Below are 16,181 nucleotides of genomic sequence, written 5' to 3' on the forward strand. Positions count from 1 at the left end.
CCGTCTAGCGTCACGGGCTGAGACGCCTCCTCCGTTTACTTGCCTGATCGGTGTCTTAGTCTACGGCTTACAACGGAACTACCCCCGTTGTAGATAGGATTGTCCCCAGCATTGTTGACGGACTTCTGCCCCACTGCGTGTGTGCCAACCTTGGGCCTGTTGATACTATTCCCCGTTGGGTGACCAGGCATTCGGATGATCAACCGCTAGACAATATCTCTCCATTCACCAACATTTCCTATACAAATTTAGCGACCTGGTAGCAGGATAGCGCCTTGCAAACACTCAGAGGCTGTGGGCTGGTTTCCTCAGCCTTGCTTGGGTGGTGGCCTCGGACGAGCCTGATCCTCACTTGAGTAGGTTCACTGACAGCCTTTGTGTATCATCCATTCATGCTTGTCAGGTGTACACAAGACAATAAGCTAAGCTCGCCTTGGCTGTACGCTTATTGCTCTGCAAACAGCCGCACGCCGTTCAGACTGATAGAGCATAGATAGCCTCATCACATTACTTTCACTGCCTCGAGCGATATACGGCTGTTGCCGACGTTCCTCAACTACTGCGGGGTCTGCCTCTCCAGGCAACGCTTCATTTAACATCTTCACCACTATTGCCTTCCCCTAATAAAAACCAACCACAGCTAACTAGCGGCCCTCAATTTCAATTTACTTTTGTTATCAGCTCTGATCCTTTGGTTCACCTTGGATTCCGTTTCAGAAACTTTCAAACGTAGGAATATAACGCTTTTTCTTTTCGCTCAAAGCAACAAGAACAATGGAGGGGCCCAATTTCACCAATCCCTTGTATTCTGCGCTTCCTATAAGAATGGGATATATGGACCATGCAAATGCAGATCTCACTCTGGATGACAATCCTGCGCTGCTTTGGGATTTGTACGACCACGGTTTCTATCCTTTGCCTGACTATGACCAACCAATGAAGAAACAAAGGCAGATTAGTCGCGACAGCAGTCGCAGCAGCAAAAGCAGCAACAGTCATGAATCCATAATCAACATCCTGGACAGTGATAGTGATGATCACACTCGTCTTGAGTCAGGGATCGAGTCAGGGGCCTCCTCGCGCCCAACAACCAAATCGCTCTCATCATCGACCATTGCCACCATGTCAACCTCATCACGCTCCAATACGCACTCTGAAGCAGTGTACATCGATCTCACTTTGGACGATGAATTATTGTGGCAGATCACAGACATCTTTCCGGGCATCAGTCACCAGCATGTGGAAGAGCTGATCGAACTTCATAAGAAGTCCCCAGAGCACCAACCTGCGCAGCCCCTAGATTCATTGAAGGAAAGTGTTATTGAAGATATCCTACGGCATCCTAGCTATCCTAAGCAGGAAAAGGCCAAGAAACGTAAGATTGAGGACACAGACGAAGAAGCTACGATACGGTATTTGCGAGATATACCACAACGAGGTAGTCGTGCATACGTCCAACTAGCGTAAGTGCACCGCCTATAATTATGAAATCCTAAACGCTGACCTTCTACTTTAGAACCAATTTGTTAGCCCAAGAATTTGGGTGGATGCCGATGAAACATATTCGGGATGTTCTGGCAGAGAAAAAAGAGCTCTTTGCCGCGTATCTCACTCTGCATTCTCAAGAAAATGAACAGACGGGAAAGTACACAAAGCTTAAAAGCAAAAGATTTTCGAATGTACCAAATCCGGGCAAAGAGGCTGATGAGGTATCTATTGCTGAGAACCTGGCTCGCGAACTAGGAGCCGCCAAGAAGAAAGCTGAAAAGGAGGACGGTAAGTGATTTCTCTCTGATAACAAGGGATACATACTGATCCTCACTCTCCTGCAAAGATGTTCTTCGCAAAAAGAAGGAAAAGCAAGAGGCGGAGATCAAAAACGAAGAAGAGCACAGCCGAGCTGGGAACCTCATCGAATGCCAGTGTTGCTACCTCGATGTTCCAGCGAACCGATCACTTCCTTGTGAGGGTGATAGCGTCCATCTCTTCTGCTTTGCGTGCATACGAAAGTCTGCGGAGACTCAAATTGGGCTTATGAGATATCAAGTCCAATGTGTCGACACCAGTGGCTGTCAGGCAAAGTTTTCTCGCGCGCGGCTACAAGAAGCTATCGGCGAGAGTTTGATGGAAAAGCTCGACCGCCTTCAGCAGCAAGATGAGATCCAGCAAGCTGAGCTGGAAGGCCTTGAATCTTGTCCGTTCTGTGAATTCAAAGCCATCTATCCGCCCGTGGAAGAGGACCGCGAGTTCGTATGCAAAAACCCTGAGTGCGAAATAGTCAGTTGTCGTCTCTGCCAGCAGGAAAGCCATATCCCGCGCACTTGCGCAGAAGCCAACAAAGAGAAGAATCTTCCTCAACGTCACTTAGTCGAAGAGGCAATGAGCGAGGCTCTGATCCGCCCTTGCCCCAAATGCAAAGTGAAGATTGTCAAGGAGATGGGCTGCAACAGGATGATTTGCTCCAAATGCCGGACTGCAATGTGCTACGTTTGCAGACGAGATATTTCCCGAGAGATGTACGAGCATTTCGGGCGTGCTCCGACCCACTGTCCCCTCCATGACAATCCAGCATTACGCTCATTACAAGAGATTGAGAAAGCTCAAAAAGACATTATCGATAGTTTATTGGCACAAAACCCTGATTTAAAGGAGGAGGAGCTGCGAGTCCATGACGCAAAAGACTCGGCCGCGAATATGTCGCACGTCCTTCAAGGTCCTGATAATGGACTCATACGCCATTTAGGGCAAGCGCCAATCCGGCCCAATCATGTGGTGTATCCAGGGCCAGCTATCCCAGTAGGAAGAGCCAATCCCCCAGCCGTTCCTCACCTATTCGATGCACCCGTTGGCATCGAAAATGGCTGGGGTGGACAAGGCTGGCTTCAGAACCCATTAGGACAGCCTAGGAACCCACCAGGACGCCCTGTGCCTACAAACGTCATACAAAGGGGTGTGAACAATCAGGGAAATACTCTTCAAAATCCGGCGAGAAGGGTAGATACCAGACCTCCATGGCGATACTAGTGGTTTCAGCATGAATCCGTCTGGCGCCAACCTCTATCTTGATGGACGATCATTTGCTCCGCTAGGCCTTTGCACCTCGTTTCAGTCCAGAACAAGCGACACACTATGCCCTGGATCGACACGTGTCGATACTGCAGCTCCCATCTTTGGTATACCGACTTCCCTTCCTCTGTCCCAACACAGTTCCTGCTTCCTACCTTCATATCTCATCCAGCATCTAACCAGTTCCCGTATTCGCCTTCCACATGGCTCTCGGTATAACAGCAATTGACTATTCAGCGTTACGCAGAAATGTTCTCTCATATCAGACAAACCCAACAGCGATCATACCCCTGCTTCATCCGAGCATGAAGACAAGACAGACAAGCAGTACCCCGTTATCGATAGAAAACTTACTTGGATGTTGGACTGCATCACATGTCTTGGTTTCCCTACCCAGATGATTGAACCACTGAAGCGATTCCTCTAGCATCTATCTCCATCATCACATTTTCCCCCACCAGCCCATTCCCCCTTCACCCATCCTTAATACTCTACTATTTCCTTCTCTATCATCTCTAATCTCACCACTTCTCTCTTGGTTAAGGTAACTTAGAATGGATATTTGATTCTGAATTTTGGCTTAATTCAATAAATCAATGAATGACTTGCTTATTACTCTTCTCTCTTCATCTACTTCTCAAAAGTAGTCATCGATAAATCCTGCTCTTCTATAATCACAATACCCCCATAGAATCGATATTACGTTTCAAGGCAATCAAATCATGACAAATCAGAGATCACATGTCCTGAACATCTTGGGTATAGTACATGCAAGAAATTGGCGGGGTAAAAATCAGCTGAAATCTGTTAGTATATGTGTATGATGGATACCATATATAGTATCACGTGATATGGCACATATGACCTGAGAACTAGTACTATATGAAATCCACCTATCACCTGTTGCTCAGAATTAGGCTACAGCTACGAACTGCATGAGTAGAGGGATCATATGACTACGAGACGCCCTGGAACGGACCATAAAGGCGATATGGCAACATGAAAAGGAGAAAGAGAAGCGTGAACCAAAAATGAAATCGAGAAGATAGAAGTATTACTATAGAGATTGAGATAATAAAAAGGAACTTCCTACCTATCTGCCTACCGAGTGCCCGGCCTAGTCTACTACTCATCACTATCTCATATCCATAACATCACATCTTATCAGTCATGAGGACGCAAAAGTAACAGCACCAAAAGAAAAAACAGGAATAGCAACATAGGCGATGATGATAAGATGGAAAACGGAGCCCAACAACAAGCGCTGACAACGAGTCAAAAGGAAAGCCACGAAAGCCATGTTTGGTGGAAATCTCAAGGAGAACCAGACAAGACGTTCACAGGATAGGCAGCATAGCACATGACCAACACGCATATATGCCACAATATACAGGTGAAAAGTAATAACTCACATGATGCATTAGGAACCATTCTTCTTCCTCTTTTTTTTTAAAGTTTCCTTCCATACAGATGGGTCATCTGCGTTCTTTTTCCACGGCCAATCGATCAGACAACCTCATGGATAAGCACAACCAATTGTATTAGACACCCCAGTTTTCTCGAATAGCAGCAGCTTCATGTGTCTGTCGGTTTCCGTAACTCAGCTTTGATTTTTCTTCCATGTAAGGCGATATGGAGTTCAGTGATACTGACACACTGTGGACGCCTGTATCCCATTATCAGCTGGTTTCGTGACTTTGTGAGCCAAATGGTGCCAAGATCCCTTTGACCGGATCACATTTCCAAGATGGGCACGGCAGTCAAAGCGAGGCGAAGGTAGAACAGAGGCAAACACACGCCGAGAGAAACAAGGATATGCCAAAAGAAATGCGATGGGGACAAATTAACGATTACGGACAGGACTCGAGACCCTCCCCGAGCAGTGGGGACCATGCTGGCAACTTTTTGGCAGCTAGTTGCTAGATATTTGAATTTGCTAGGATCATGTAGTTGGAGAGAGCTCAACAAAGGAGACGAGCGGAATACAATAGGAAATGGTATGAAAAATGAGAACACTCCGAGGAAATGGCGGGGAGGAGAATGGAGGAGAATGCTTGGAAAATGAAATAGAGACGTCTCCAGAGATGAGAAAATTTGGAGGTAAAAAAAAAAGGAAAAGGGGCAAGGAGAAGAAAAAAAAGAAGAAGAGAGATATAAGTAGTAATAGAGAAGAGAAATAGAAGGGGAAAAGGAACGTGACAGAATGACGACAGGCAGAAATGGACGGAAAGAAATTGCGAGCAAAAAGACAAGGAAAGATATGAACCAGATCTATGTAATGCCATGCGAGTCCCAGAAATCGTCCGCTCCCCATTTTATATATTTGCGCCGCTCACTCGGACGACAGTGCCTAATTTCCTCATCCATCATGTATGTTCGATCATTGGTCACGCTAAAACAAGAATGAGATAAATGGAGATATGAGATAAGGAGCAGAAAATGTTTCACTGAAATCAGAAAGTAATGGTGAACTAGACGAACACGGCAGCAAGCTATAAGATGGAGATCCGCAGCTCATGGTGGATGTTCAGAGTCCACCGGTTCATTAAACTTCTGCCGTGCCTCTTCCACCCATAGTTCCAGGCGAAGCTCTCCAGCTTCTACACGTCGTACCGGGACCGTCTTGGCACGTCCATTCGATACCTTGGGAGGCGGCTGTTGCGGCTCGCCGTTTCTCAACTTAGAAACGGAGTAAGGGGCGGTGCACGATCGGAGGTGGACCTTATCCGGTTCGGCCACAATCCATGTCTGTTCTTCGGTTGTGGTCCCCGCCGGGGGTAAAGCATCTTCCCGCACCTCGATGCAGACGGTGAAACTGAATTCATCGTCCCGAGGCAAGGGAGTCAGGCGCGCACAGGCTGAAGCCAGTCTTGCTAGACAGGCCCGGAATTGCGCTTCGAGGTCGACTGATGTGGGGGCGGAAGCCCGGTCGGTTACGGGAACACCCGCTTTGGTTTGTTCCTCCCTTCTGTCTTCGAAGGTGGTATTGACTTCGCCAGCCGGAACACGGGGGAAACCCGATAAATCAAAGGCATATCGTTCGAGAGGTTGATTCGTACGGAGGGAGGAGATGATAATGCTGACAGCGGTTATTGTGCCTTTCAAGATCTCCGTTCCGACCGCAATTGACGCGTCATTGATGTAATCACACACCTTGGGGTGACGGGATTGTCGGACGGGATAGTTGTACGCCCGCACGGGGAGGAACGTGGCTCGTGGATAGACCGAACGTAAGAACAGGATCTGGTGTATTGATACGGTGAGGAAATTGGTAAAGGATGCCGCCAACGCAGACTGATTGTTGGGCATCGATCTAGGTGCGGTGACCGGGGCGGAAAAAGTTGTCATGGTGGTAGTAACGGAGTTGACGGTGGTACTCTCACTGGCAATCGGCATTGCCGTCGTAGGCTCTGGTATCGTCGTTTCCACGGGAAAGATGGTCTTGACGGGATCTCGGAGATTCTGAGTGCTGTTCCACCCTGAGGCTAATCATCGCTCTGCCTTTTTCCAGACGAGTCAACAACAATATTCGATTCCACTCATGGAGAGGTTGATATATCTCTCTTCCACTCAAGTATTCCTTTGCGACAGCAGGAGGGGGGATGGTGAGGCGAAGAGGGGAAAGAGTGGGGTGGTAGTAGTCAAGGTGAGAGGGAGGAGGGATGAGGAGGAGGGGGAGGTGGTTGGTTGGTTGGTGGATGTGCGAGGTCAAAATAGGGAGGGGGAAGGGAATGGAAATGAACAGGAGTTCGAAGAACCGGAAATAAAACCGGGAACTCGGAAAGATGATATAAAAAGACAAAATGGGGGAATAAAGCGAGAGAGAAGAAAAGGAGATGGTATGGTAGGAGATAAGAACAAAGTTGTTGTGTAAAAGGGGAGAGAAAAACAAAATTGAGGGCGGGGGGTGGGTAGAGAAAAGCACCTAAGATAGGGCGTTGGTGGGAAAGTAGCGGAGATGGAGTGAGAGGGAAGTGGTGGTGGTGGTGGTGGTGGTTGTGAGTTGAGTAAGAGGGTCGTTTAAGGGAACGAGTGTGAGGGAGGGAAAGAGAGAGAGGGAAAGGGAAGAAGAGGGAAAGACAGCGAGTGAGGAGGGGAGGGGTGAGTGAGTGAGTGAGTGGATTGGGGTTCGAAAAGTAAGGAAAGAACTTCGGAATTAAAACATACGTTGGGTGGACGAGACGAAACAAGCAGACCTCAGAGCATGGATGGAGTCGTTGAGATCGTGACAACCGGCGTGAACGAGATCTGGGATAGGATTAAGGAGAGAAGAGTTCTGGCTTGACGATAACGACAGCGACGACGATGTTGCTGCTTTTGCTGCTTTGCTTTGCTGATGGAAATTTCCTTTTTTTTTCCCTTTTTTCTTCCCTGGTTGGAGTTCCCGTTTTAGTATTTTCCTCTTTGGCTCTCCCCTCTCCCTCGGAAGTTTTTGTTCCTGGTAAAAAAAAAACTTTTTTTTAAATAAGAGAGAAAAAAAATATTACTTGGCTAAAGAAGAAAAAAATTATGTCTTTTTTTTTTTTTAATTCCTTGCTCTCTGCGTCTAGGGAGAGGAGGGACGGCAGACGATAGGAAACCAACCCTTTGAGGGGGGGCGGCGTGGGAAGGGAGAAGTGGGCTGCTGGCTTGAGCTGGTTGTGATTGGGAAAAGGCCGTTTCGACCAGGGAAGCCCACTCAGGTCCCAGAACTAAAAGTAGAGAGGGAGATTTTGCAAAGAGAGCGAGCAGAAGGCGCCGGCAAAGCACAGAAATATGAAAAGAGGAAAAGAGAGGGAAAGAGAGAGAAGAGAGAGAGAAAGAGAGCAGAGCGAGAGAGTCGCGGGCAGGCAGTCCTTCGGAGGGGAAGGCTTGTCGGGCGACGAGTCGTCCAGGTAAAAGGCGCCCAAGTCACGGTTCCCAGCCCGTCACGTGGTTGCGTCATGGGTGTGGATGCCATGCAGCAATCATCATACTGCTGCTGCTGGTCGTGGGAAAAAGGCAACGCACGTACGGGCTCCCTTCCTCGCCCGATGTATGCCTACGTCTGGTTTCCACCCACTTCCCAAGGCTGCCTGCTTACCTTCTACTAAACTACAACTCATACATTCCTCCCCTCCAAGACTCTGCCTGCCTACATCCTAGTTCTCTAGTTCTCGGTGGGGGTTGATGCTAGCCGAGGGGATCAAGTGACGCAAAGGGGTACCTCAGGCGCAGCTTGGGGGCGAAACAGAGGATGTAGGTAGAATGGCAAAGAATTTGGCCATGATGCACTACGACTACACACTTCCCGAGATAAGTAAGAAGCCCACACCGTGCAAGCACTGTGTAGCTTAATGCAAACCTCATGGAAGGCACTCTGTTGGCAAAGAGGGACAAAAAAGCAAAGGAAGGATTGAAAGATTATCGCTGGGCAAAGTATGACAGTATGTATGACGGTATGTAAGTAAGCATCTGCGCCGTATTGGTATTGTCCACGCCAGTACAAGACGACAAGACCCAGACTTGTCAGTAGTGGGATGACTGACTCCAGTTCACTGAGCCGATCATCATGAAATCAAACTTGAATCGACACGTAGGTGACCGGGGTAGAAGACAGGAGCAGCATCAAATGATAATTAGTCAGGATTCGCGAGAGATTAAAAGGAACGAAAGTTAAAACAGCTAGTCGTCCCAGAAATCTTACTACAAAGCCGGAACAACTACTCTGTTTCCCCTGTATGTAGCCCAAGGTTTCCAAGGTTCAATCAATCAAAAATCTGGCTTGCTCCGGGGTTTAATTAGGTCAATCAGTTTTACCTAGTTGACCAGTTGGTTAATATAGTCCGGAGTAATTATTAGCTATTTGACTATGACATTTCAATTTATCTACTCCGTCTGCAGTTGTTGCATGTATTGCTGCTGGGTTGTTCCTCCCGGCCGAACAGTTAGTTATATTATACCTTCACAGAGGTCGATGATAGCATACAGAGGGCCTCCTACTTAGGGTCATAACATCGTCCTTCGCCGTCGGAATGTCTTGAGGAGAAGCTGAAGAATGCTTAGTGCGTGCGATACGAGAGCTATCTTGAGCTTACCCCTCCTGCTGCGGATTCCGGGTCTTATGCATGGCCCTGAAGGTCGCCAGTTCGCATTATTACCCGATCCCTGATTATTATTAGAATATCTCGACACAATTGCTCTAGCACACGCGATCGCCTTCTAGGTTGTTCCTCGTTGATCCATTTAAATACAATACCCGAGGCTACTTTTGACTGTATGGTATCCGATCTTTCAATGAGTAATGGTGTAAGAGTATGTATGGACATAACATACTCCATACAGCGACCGGGAGTACATTTCAAACAACACCATAACGTACTTTTCTTCTTTGGGCGGTGCCGCCCCTCAGCTGGCGTTAGATAATCAGAGTTGCCGGTTTATCCTCATCAACCCCACTATGATCGACTCACAACTTCCCCCCTTCCAATTCCTTCCTGTCATCCTTTTCAGAAATGCATCGAGTCCCCATCTACGCCACTTACCTAGCTACCCCGGTGATCACTACCCAAAGTTTGCTGCACCGCTGTACGGAGCACAGTCGATGATACATAGTACATAAAACATACATTTGCCCACTAGGCACATATGGAGCCTGGGGAGAAAATGGGCTACAAATACGCGGCTGGAGCAAAAGTACAGTGCAGGAACCCAGAAGAATAAAATCTATTGCTTCTCTACATCATCACACTCTCCATAAGTGGCCCCAGAATGGATTTACAACGATCCAAGGGATTTTCTTTCCTCCTTCTATGATTGGATTGAAGCCAGATCTTCTCCACAGAAAACTTCGACCTAGGCAGATCAGCAACTGAGACAAGAATGCCGCCTCTGATTCAGTCCTGGCTCCTTCATAACTAGCTAGGTATTGCTGCTTCTTGGTTCAAGAGGCTCGAACCGCTAGACTTCACTGTCATCATTTCCAATCCCTGGTCACCATTTACAACCTAGAGTGATATGTATTGGGCATAATAACGAGCACATCTGCTAATAACGTGCGAGCCAGATCTACCCACCCTGTGTTGACCACTAAGATCCGATTACCTGCCATTGATCGCTCATGACCTCAGTGGGCACAGCACCTACTTTTCCTCCTCCTTAATTGGGCCGCTAATCAGGCGGACCTTTGTATTGGCTGTATCTTCCTCTTGGAAGTCTCTACCGGATAATGTAGGAGCCAGCAAGACACCCGCCATCGCATGTACTTTGTTCGACCAAGTCGCCGGTCTCGGAGGTTATCCAAAGTCCATCTATCGTTTGAGACCGGGGGCTGTCAGACTATTGAATGTGGCTGCTTGAGAATGTCTAAATCTTTGTTCAGCTTGTCTGCGTACGCGCATAACAAACTTCAGTCAAACCGTATTGCAATACATTGGTTTCTCATGTATTCTGTAAGGAATACCGTATTATCATCCCTGGTTTCCATGATGTTCAGGCCCGGATAGTTTGAGGAAAGTACAGAGACGTTGGGAGGTGATGCTCAGACGTTGCTTGTAGGCTTTAGGCTATTTATTCTCCGATGATCAGTGACGTGAGTCGGAAAACAGGACACAGGGATACTGGAGACTCCTGGTAGTATGAATTACTCTCTCGTGTCTTGCAGTTCAGACGTTATGTCGTTCTTCTATTGCTGGCAGCCAGAAATAAGGGAAGATATGCGGTAGAGCTTGGCCGCCATTGTCCTGGGACATGATGTCTATGATAAGTAAGGCTGGCTGAAAGATATACGATGCTGATGATAGACAATCTAAAGACAGTACAGAACACTATAACCATAGCTGGATAAGGATGTGAGAGAGCTCGTAGTCTGGTTGACAGCAAACGCTAATAATTTACCTATTTACCTATAGTTAGTTGATTGTCTCAGTTGCCCACCTATCTCGGCGGGACTTCCCAAACCAAACCAAACTGGTAATTGATTTGGGGGAAATTCTACCCCTCACCGCCTCCCTTTTCCCGCTCGTCTTCTGCCCCTCCACGACGCGACATTTCGCGATTGATATTGATTTTGAGCCATCTACCTGGATCCTCCTGTTCCCGATAGCGTGGTTTGACGGAGCCATCTGTTGTGATCTGAAACGCCAGGATTTCAAAGATTGGGCTTGAATCCAGATCCGGCCCTTTGTTTGACAACTCTTGACTATACTCCTATCGACCCTCTTCCGTCTCCTCACCTACGTTTCCTTATCAACATGGAGCAAGAGCTCCTGACATTGCTGGCAGACACCCAGTCGCCGGTCTCCGATACTAGAAAGTCCGCTGAGCTCCAGCTTCTACGCCTTTATCCCAACGAGACTTTCCCCCTATCACTTGCGGCCATAGCCTCTCACGATTCCGTTCCTACCAACCTCCGCCAGTCTGCCCTTTCTGTTCTTCGGACCTTCATTGCCGCATCCTGGTCCCCAGTTCTCGATGAATTTAAAGGCCAGGTCCTGGTTAGCGATGCAAACAAGGCTCAGCTTCGACGGGCGCTGCTGGACTTAGCTACCATTACCGAAACTCCCGAGCGCAAGGTCAAGTCGTCTGCCAGTTATGCTGTGAGCAAGATCGCCAGCGCCGACTTTCCCGAGCAGTGGCCAGAACTTCTGCCCTCACTGCTTCACATTATAAACGATGGGAACAGCACCGCCAGTGCGCTTCACGGTGCACTGAAGGTCCTGTTGGATTTGGTGGACACTGGGTTCAGTGAGGAACAGTTCTTCAATGTTGCTCGGGATCTTGTCACTAGCCTCTACAACGTCGCTACCAATGAGTCGAGAAAGCCGATGTTGAGGGCCTTGGCTGTCGCAGTTTTCCGGGCCTGCTTTGACACATTGGAGATGGTCCTCGAGCAACACAAGGCGGCTGTCAAACAGTTCATGGACGAAGTACTTGGTGGCTGGTCTCCATTCTTTCTCTCTACCCTGAAGGCACCCCTACCACAAGCTCCTAGTGCGCAGGAAGAATCTAAAGACGCTGAGGTGCCCTCCAAGTGGAGAGGTGTGATTGGTCTGAAGTTGCAAGTAGTCAAGGTACATCGCCATTCTGCCCCCTTTTGCTGATTCACGCTAATCGCTGATCTGTTAGACCTTGATGAAAATTCGCATGGTATTCCCGGGTCTCTTGACAGCTCAAAGCCCGGTATACTTTTCCACTATCTGGACAGAGCTATCCAACATACAGTCTGCTTATCATGAGTTCTACATCGAAGATGAGAGACAGGGCCGTATGGAGGATGTCGACGGACTCCCGTATACTTTGGACTTCTTGGTTCTGGAGGAACTCGATCTGATCCAGACGCTTCTGAAGGCACCGCCGGTCAAGGCCGAGCTTCAACAGCAGCTACAGAATGCTGGGCAGTCGGCGGCAACAACAAGTTGGCTTCCCGAAATCATGAAGCTGGTCGCCTCTTATGCTCAAATCACATCAGAAGAGGAAGGTCTATGGGATATCGATGTCTCTCTGTTCCTTTCGGAGGAGACATCGGTTACTGCCAACTACACGCCCCGTACTTGCAGTGGAGATCTGGTAATCAAGCTTGGTGAATGGCTCAAGAGCATGACAGTTGAGGGACTACACGCGTACCTGAACACTGTGTTCTCCGATGCGTCCTCTACGTAAGTTGAATTCTCTTCCTGGCGCTTCAAACGAAGACTAACCGCTCCGTGAAGGTGGAAATTGAAAGAATCAGCCCTCTACATTCTCAATCAGCTCCTCCGGGACTTCAACGAAGTTTCGCAAGGTATACCTGCTGGCTCGGCTAATGGAATCAGTAACTTCATTCAGTATGCCATCCAGCAACCAGAAGATCTTTTGAGAGCGCGGGGCTACCTCATTGCCGGAGTCCTGTGCCAGGTCGCCGATGACTCCTTCCAGCAAACGGCTGCGTCTTACCTCGAGGCTACCATCAAAGCAATCACCGAAGATGAATCTGAAGTAGTCAGGGTCGCTTGTATTCGGGCACTGCAGGATCTTATGCCCTCGCTTCCTTCCAGTGCTACGGTCCCTCTTCAAGTTGCCATTGTTTCAGCTCTGTCGCAGTTCGTTTCCGCACATGACCTTTCTGACCAGTCAGAGGGTGAAGACTTGAAGGTTACCATTGCTGAGACGCTCCGCGATACCATCATGGTCCACCCGACTGTCGTTCTGTCGTCGAGCGCCATTGATCTACTGTTCAGTGTTGCCAGCAGCGGAGCCACCAATTTCCAGTTGACGATGATCGTCACGGAAGCATTCGAGGACATAGTTGAAGCTGTCGCCGAGAACGGGGAAGAGGCTTTCGTTCGACTATGCGAGAAGGTTCTCCCTTCCCTAACCGGGGCCATCGACGTCGGCAACCTCACACAGGAAAATGCTTTGACTAATTTCGCTGCGGACCTGATCCGTGCTCTTGCTGAAGGGGCATTGGAGCCTTTGCCGGCCGGCTTCGTGGAGACGGTCATGCCGAAGTTGAACCGCCTGCTGCTCGATTCGTCCGACGCGGAGCTGATCCGTCCGGCTACAGAAGCCGTCCGCCATATGCTCTCTCATGACTTCAACCAGTTTGTCGCCTGGAGAGACCCGCAGAGCGGTAAAGAAGCCACTGAAGTTGCCTTGATCATTATTGACCGCTTGCTCGGACCGTCGGTCGATGACAATGCGGCGACAGAGGTTGGACAATTGGCTGCGGAGTTGGTGGAAAAGGCAGGCTCCGAACGTCTCGGTCCTTATCTACCGCAGCTTCTCCGTGCTGTGGCCCAACGACTGGCTACTGCGGAGCAGGCTCAGTTTATCCAGAGTTTGATCCTTGTCTTCGCACGTCTCACTCTGATCAGCGCACGCGAGGTTGTGGACTTCCTTGCGCAAGTCGACATTGGCGGCCAGAGTGGACTTCCCATAGTGCTGAGCAAGTGGCTCGAGAACTCGGTCAACTTTGCTGGTTATGATGAAATCAAACAGAACATCATTGCACTAGCAACGCTGTACAGTCTGGGAGACCCTCGCTTGTCCGAGGTGCAGGTCAAGGGTGATCTCATCATCCAGGACACTGGCCGTATCAAGACGCGATCCCAGACCCGCAACAACCCTGACCGGTACACTACAGTGACGGCTCCCTTGAAGATTATCAAGGTCCTTGTTGAGGAGCTGGCTGCTGCATCCGGCAACAAGGAAATCGATCCGGCCACGGCGGCTGCTCTGGAGGAAGAAGGTAGCGATGATGACGACGAATGGGAAGATATGCCCGGCAACACCCTTGACCTCAATCTGGGTGTCACCAAGCAAGAGCTGATGGCATTCGGCGAGGGCGGATCGGAAAGTGTGTTCGGGGTACGCAGACGCGACGACGAAACGCAGGCCTTCCTGTTGAACTTTTTCCGTGAAGCAGCCACTAAGCCTGAGTTCCAGCAGCTCTATGCAGCCTTGACTCCGGCCGAGCAGGAGAAGCTGCAAAGTCTGAACTGATCCGGCTTGGCAGCTGTCGACAGGGTGATACCATTTTATGGACAAACATTATCTTTTCTTCCTTTCATGTTCTGTTTATGCCCCCTCAGCCGATGCTGAGAATCACATATGAAACCTGTTATATGCTCGCATAGGTACATCTAATGATTGTATGAACAAGCGGTACATCAATGATCGCAATCAATCCGGCTAGTGCTGATAAGACAGCGCGCTTTGATCCAGCAATTCCGTAGGACCACATCTAGTAGTAGTCAAAAACTGTCCGACCCGACCCAAGAAACGTCAACGGCGCCATGCACCTTTCCTCTAGTGTTTCACCTGACAGTTAGTCTAGTCAGTTAGTCAGTTAGCTGGACACCTGCAGCTGACAACAAACCAACACGTAGCCGGGTGTCCGGATCATCCCGACGGTCATGCATTTACTCCTTCGGGCTTGGTCTTGAGGGGGGAGGGGTGGGTGGTGGTTGTAGTCGAACGATGATGCTTCCTGCAGGAAGAAATATCCCTAGTGCACACACTAAACTAAGTACTAGATAGCCCACCCAGTGATCCAGGCGTCTGTTGCCCCATAAAAAGTCGATATAGCGTTGCAGGTAGTTAGGCCTGTGATTGATTACGTGCCCCCCAAGTACACACCTATCACATATCACATTACTTGAAAGGATTGATTAATTGTTCATGAACCAGTTGTTGTTAGATAGGAGTGTTGGACTAAGGAATGGCGGGCACATTGTCAGTCATTTTTTTTGTGGGTCGAGAGTTGAGAGAGGCTTCACCGCAGGAGGGATTTTTACTGTTGAGTTAGATAAGGACTATCTAGTAGGTACTTAGTATTGGACCAAATTATCGCATAGTAGGTAGTAAGTATTGGGGTTTGTGTGTCTTTCTGTCCTCGGCTATTTTGCCCTCAGATTTAGTTAGCACTGTAAGTAGTAGAAGGTTCGGCTTTACAATCTTCTCGCTTAGTTCACTGTTAGGCATATTATATTAATCATACCATTTTGGCGCAAACTATCGTTAGTGGAGATACCAATCGTGACTAGCTAAGTAGTATCTAGGATGAAAAGACCTGACCCAGAGCATCAGCACTTAGTTGGTTCACTTATTTACCTAGTCTAGATAGATAGAAAGTAAGTAGTAGTAGCTGCATGCGATGAAGTGGCTGATCAACTGGCGTGATTGGGATCCCGAAACGGGACCAGCCGTCACGGGGGAGCGGGGCTGCGCTGGGGCTGCGCTTGGCTGGACAGCCTTACTGTCTTTCTCTACAGAGTATAGAAGTCAGGATCATTGATGGGTTTAATATTCTGATTTTATCTATCAATGATGTATAGTATGGAAGTGTTTGGCATCCTCTAATTTACATATTATTTGAAAGTTGTTTGTCTTTTTCTGTGGTAAAGTTAGCCACAAAGTAGTAGCAACAGCCACAGCCCAAGCGTGCGGAGAAAAATTGTCTGAGGTTACATAAACTACGCAGCTGAGATCCCAACTAGCGTGGAACCAGAGTGAGGGGATTGGGAGAGGATCAATTCCAAATTCTTTTAGGGCATACACTAGTAAGTAGCAACTGCGGGCTGTCTGGACCAATCTGTGGAAAGCATTCAACTATGCTATGGATGGGCTAACTACGCAAGAAAAGAGAGTTAGGTAGTTAAAAGTAGATACATTTTTAG

The 16,181-nt window shown here is 48.5% G+C and overlaps 4 protein-coding genes across 4 annotated transcripts; 2 read left to right on the top strand and 2 right to left on the bottom strand.

The window, feature by feature from the left end:
* Positions 1-774: 774 nt before the first annotated feature.
* On the top strand, positions 775-3,024 carry BO88DRAFT_427432 (E3 ubiquitin-protein ligase RNF216; the record flags this gene model as incomplete). The annotated part of the gene is made up of 3 exons (XM_025709012.1): positions 775-1,463; positions 1,517-1,776; positions 1,835-3,024. The coding sequence occupies 3 exons, from the start codon at positions 775-777 to the stop codon at positions 3,022-3,024; spliced, it is 2,139 nt and encodes a 712-aa protein (XP_025560621.1).
* A 2,556-nt stretch (positions 3,025-5,580) lies between these two features.
* Positions 5,581-6,414, bottom strand: BO88DRAFT_345008 (putative mitotic spindle checkpoint protein (Mad2B); the record flags this gene model as incomplete). Its single annotated transcript, XM_025703280.1, has 1 exon — positions 5,581-6,414. The coding sequence occupies one exon, from the start codon at positions 6,412-6,414 to the stop codon at positions 5,581-5,583; it is 834 nt and encodes a 277-aa protein (XP_025560622.1).
* A 4,229-nt stretch (positions 6,415-10,643) lies between these two features.
* BO88DRAFT_88474 (uncharacterized protein) lies at positions 10,644-10,949 on the bottom strand. Its single transcript, XM_025713226.1, has one exon. It carries the CDS (start codon positions 10,858-10,860, stop codon positions 10,696-10,698), a length of 165 nt encoding a protein of 54 aa, XP_025560623.1. The 5' UTR covers positions 10,861-10,949; the 3' UTR covers positions 10,644-10,695.
* A 138-nt stretch (positions 10,950-11,087) lies between these two features.
* Positions 11,088-14,695, top strand: BO88DRAFT_392414 (putative importin beta-5 subunit). Its single transcript, XM_025705057.1, has 3 exons — positions 11,088-12,095; positions 12,151-12,680; positions 12,735-14,695. Exons 1-3 carry the CDS (start codon positions 11,277-11,279, stop codon positions 14,503-14,505), a joined length of 3,120 nt encoding a protein of 1,039 aa, XP_025560624.1. The 5' UTR covers positions 11,088-11,276; the 3' UTR covers positions 14,506-14,695.
* Positions 14,696-16,181: the final 1,486 nt, after the last annotated feature.

The sequence above is a fragment of the Aspergillus vadensis genome, assembly GCF_003184925.1.
Source record: "Aspergillus vadensis CBS 113365 unplaced genomic scaffold BO88scaffold_19, whole genome shotgun sequence".
NCBI classification, from domain to species: domain Eukaryota; kingdom Fungi; phylum Ascomycota; class Eurotiomycetes; order Eurotiales; family Aspergillaceae; genus Aspergillus; species Aspergillus vadensis.